This window comes from Magnolia sinica, chromosome 4 (assembly GCF_029962835.1).
Source record: "Magnolia sinica isolate HGM2019 chromosome 4, MsV1, whole genome shotgun sequence".
Taxonomy (NCBI): domain Eukaryota; kingdom Viridiplantae; phylum Streptophyta; class Magnoliopsida; order Magnoliales; family Magnoliaceae; genus Magnolia; species Magnolia sinica.
The window spans coordinates 96,467,704-96,471,291 of NC_080576.1; the positions used below are offsets into that span (position 1 = coordinate 96,467,704).

The 3,588-nt window shown below is 38.7% G+C and overlaps 1 protein-coding gene across 1 annotated transcript; it reads left to right on the forward strand.

Moving 5' to 3' along the window:
- The first annotated feature begins 216 nt into the window (after positions 1 to 216).
- Positions 217 to 2,707, forward strand: LOC131243434 (putative receptor-like protein kinase At3g47110). The gene has a single exon (XM_058242802.1). The coding sequence runs from the start codon at positions 228 to 230 to the stop codon at positions 2,559 to 2,561; it is 2,334 nt and encodes a 777-aa protein (XP_058098785.1). The 5' UTR covers positions 217 to 227; the 3' UTR covers positions 2,562 to 2,707.
- The last annotated feature ends 881 nt before the right edge of the window (positions 2,708 to 3,588 follow it).

Here is a 3,588-nt window from a genome sequence, read left to right on the forward strand (position 1 = left end):
TCACTTTCCTCAGGAGTATCAACCTCTCGAGTAACAGCTTCCATGGCGAAATCCCACCTGAAATCGGCCATCTCTTCCGGCTTCGGCATCTTGATCTTAGTTATAATGGGCTGCAAGGAGAAATCCCTGAGAACCTGTCCAACTGCACAGAAATCAGATCCATCCTTTTAGAGAGTAACAAGCTCGAGGGGCGTATTCCTGTCAAGCTTAGCTCTCTGTCAAAGCTAATGTCGTTGAATCTTGGTCGTAACAATCTCATCAACAACATTCCACCACCAATCGGGAACCTCTCGTCTCTTGTTTCTCTCAGCTTACATTTTAATATTTTAGAAGGAAGCATTCCAAATGAGTTAGGCCATCTAATGAAGTTACAATATCTTCAGCTCTCCTCAAATAAACTGTCGGGTCTGATCCCACCATCGATTTACAACCTCTCATCCATCGTTGGTTTCTCAGTGGGAGCTAACCAACTTTATGGAAACATTCCAGCCAGTTTGGGTCTCACCCTTCCTAATCTCAAATATCTTTTGCTAGGAGGAAATGCATTTACAGGATCGATGCCAGTTTCATTACCCAATGCTTCAGGACTTGTTGCTGTTGATTTTGGTTCTAGTTATTTTAGTGGACCCTTGCCTGAAAATTTGGGAAGACTACATGATCTTCGTCAATTAAATATAGGTAATAGTACGTTTGGAGGTGGAGAAGGTGACAATGACTTGAGTTTCCTCACTTCTTTAACTAATTGTAGCCGTTTGGAATATTTAGATGCAACTGCCAATCAGCTAAGAGGAACACTACCAGACACCATCGTCAATCTCTCTACCCACCTAACACTATTAGGGTTAGGAGGAAACCCGATATATGGAAGCATCCCAACAGATATTAGCAATCTCTTCAACTTAAATAGTCTAGGTATATTTAGGAGCTTTGTCATGGGTACCATTCCTATTGGTGTTGGGAAGCTTCAAAATTTGCAAGGTTTGTATTTGTACAGCAACAGACTTTCTGGACGAATTCCATCCTCCATTGGCAACATCACTGGATTGGTTAAACTCTCTTTATTTGGAAATCGTTTGCATGGAAGAATCCCTTCAAGTCTTGGAAACTGCCGTCATCTTGAAGGATTATCCCTCTCTGCAAATGAGCTCAACGGTACCATTCCAAAAGAGGTTCTAAGCATTCCTTCCCTGATCGGCCTTCGTATAGAAGATAATTTTTTAGTTGGATCTTTACCGTTGGAAGTTGGTAATATGGAACAACTTCAAGAACTACATGCTGCTAACAACAAATTGATGGGTGAAATTCCTAGCGAGCTAGGAAATTGTCTGAAACTGGAACTCCTTAATTTGAGCAATAATTTCTTTCAAGGAGCCATTCCTCTGGGTTTGAAGAACTTAAAAAGTATTAAACTGCTAGAACTTTCTCATAATAACTTGTCTGGGCATATTCCAGTTGCTCTAGAGAAATTTCCGATCCTGGAATACTTGGATTTGTCATCCAATGATCTTGATGGTGAAGTCCCACAGCAAGGGATTTTCAAAAATTCCAGTGCATTTTCAGTTCTTGGAAACAAGAGGCTTTGTGGAGGTATCCCACAATTACAACTGCCTGCGTGCCTGAAGAAAGATTCTAAGAAACATGGAAGGTCTATTTCTCTTACAGTAATATTCTCAGTGATCGGTGCAGTTTTAGGTTTGATTCTTTTATCATCTATCTTTGTTACTCTTTATCGGGCGAGAAGAAAGGCCAGCAAGAACCCTTTGCCTGCATCTTTCCTAGAGAGTAAATACTTAAATGTTTCTTACAAGGATCTCTTTAAAGCAACTGGCGAGTTCTCTTCAGATAATTTGATTGGCGAGGGAAGTTATGGTTCTGTATATAAAGGAATTCTAGATCGAGATGAAACACTTGTTGCAGTGAAAGTTCTCAATCTTCATCAACGAGGAGCTTCAAGGAGTTTCCTTGCTGAATGTGAAGCCTTGAGAAATATCCGGCACCGGAATCTAGTTAAAATCATAACTGCTTGCTCAAGCATCGATTTTAAAGGCGATGATTTCAAAGCTCTATTGTTTGAGTACATGCCTAATGGGAGTCTAGAGAAATGGTTGCATCCAAATGTACATGGGCAATATGAAATGCGGAGCTTGAACGTTATTCAAAGATTAGATATAGCCATTGATGTCGCCTCTGCATTGGAGTATCTTCATCACCATTGCGGGACACCGGTCGTTCATCGCGATCTAAAACCAAGCAATGTTCTACTGGACAATGACATGTGCGCCCATGTGGGCGATTTTGGATTAGCAAGGTTCCTTTCTAATGCTGCCAGTAATACCTCTCAAGATCAAACCAGCACAACTGGTATCAGGGGATCTGTTGGCTATATTCCTCCAGGTAACAATTTCATGCTTTTTCTTTGTTCTTTAATCTTTTCTTCTTCTTTTTTTAATGCTTTCCAAATATTTTTAAATATGAAGCTTGAATTGTCACTTCTTTTTATTGCTTGTGGTGTAGCTAATGTTGTTATAGTGGCTATAGTAAGAATACACAGTAAGAAATGAATCATTTCTCATAAATAACAACAACAGTAATGTCGGCCTGTTTCCGAGCCACTGAAAAATGAGTTCATCTTATTTTAGTTAATATTAATTAGGTGCTGGAGATTATATAAATTGTTGGCTATCATGACTATTTTTAATCCCTGTGAAAAACCCTGATTATATAAATTGAGATGGACTCAGCTTTTCAGTGGATGCCAAACACACCCTATAACTCTCAGAATAAATCATTTGTATGAAACTCCTAGTAAGAATGAAGCATTGGAGGATGGAAAATTCATTTTAGTATTTTTTTTTTTTTTTCTAATTTGAGTTAAGATAATTTTCAACTAACGGTGCATGGAACAGTTTTGCATACAAGGTCAATGGATAAGTAATTAGTACTAATTGTTTGTAGTAGGACTAATTTGTTAGTTATACCTGGATAACTTCATGCTTCAAAAGTTTAAAATTAATAGGATGATTGTTTCCTATGCTTATACTGATTGTCACTTGTTTTAGGTCAAAAATTAATTCCTATTTTTATTTAATTGTTGGAATTAATGAAACCTTGATATCTCGAAAATTCGAGATGTATAAATGACAGAGTATGGAGTGGGCATTAAGGCGTCTACAAATGGAGATGTCTACAGTTATGGTATCCTTCTTTTAGAGATGTTCACAGGAAAAATACCAACCGATGACATGTTTAAAGACGATCTAAGCCTCCATCAATTTGTTAAGATGGCTTTACCTGATCAGGTGATGGAGATTGTAGACCCGCGACTGCTCGAAGACGTTCAAGCACTGAACAATGGAGAACGACAACGCATTGCAAGGACTAAAATGAGAGAGTCTTTGGCTTCTGTGGCCAAAATTGGCATCGCATGTTCTGTAGAATCTCCAAACGAGCGGATGCAAATGAGAGAGATTGTCAAAGAAATGCATGCAATAAGGGACTTATATCTTGGGGATGGAATTCACCCAGATCAGCAAAATAGGGAACGATTGTTGGGCGACAGTTCATCGTATCTTAGTCATTATTAACAAG

Excerpts from the sequence above, each read along its gene's own strand:
- LOC131243434 (XM_058242802.1), top strand. The coding sequence starts at position 228 with ATGTCGTTGAATCTTGGTCGTAACAATCTCATCAACAACATTCCACCA.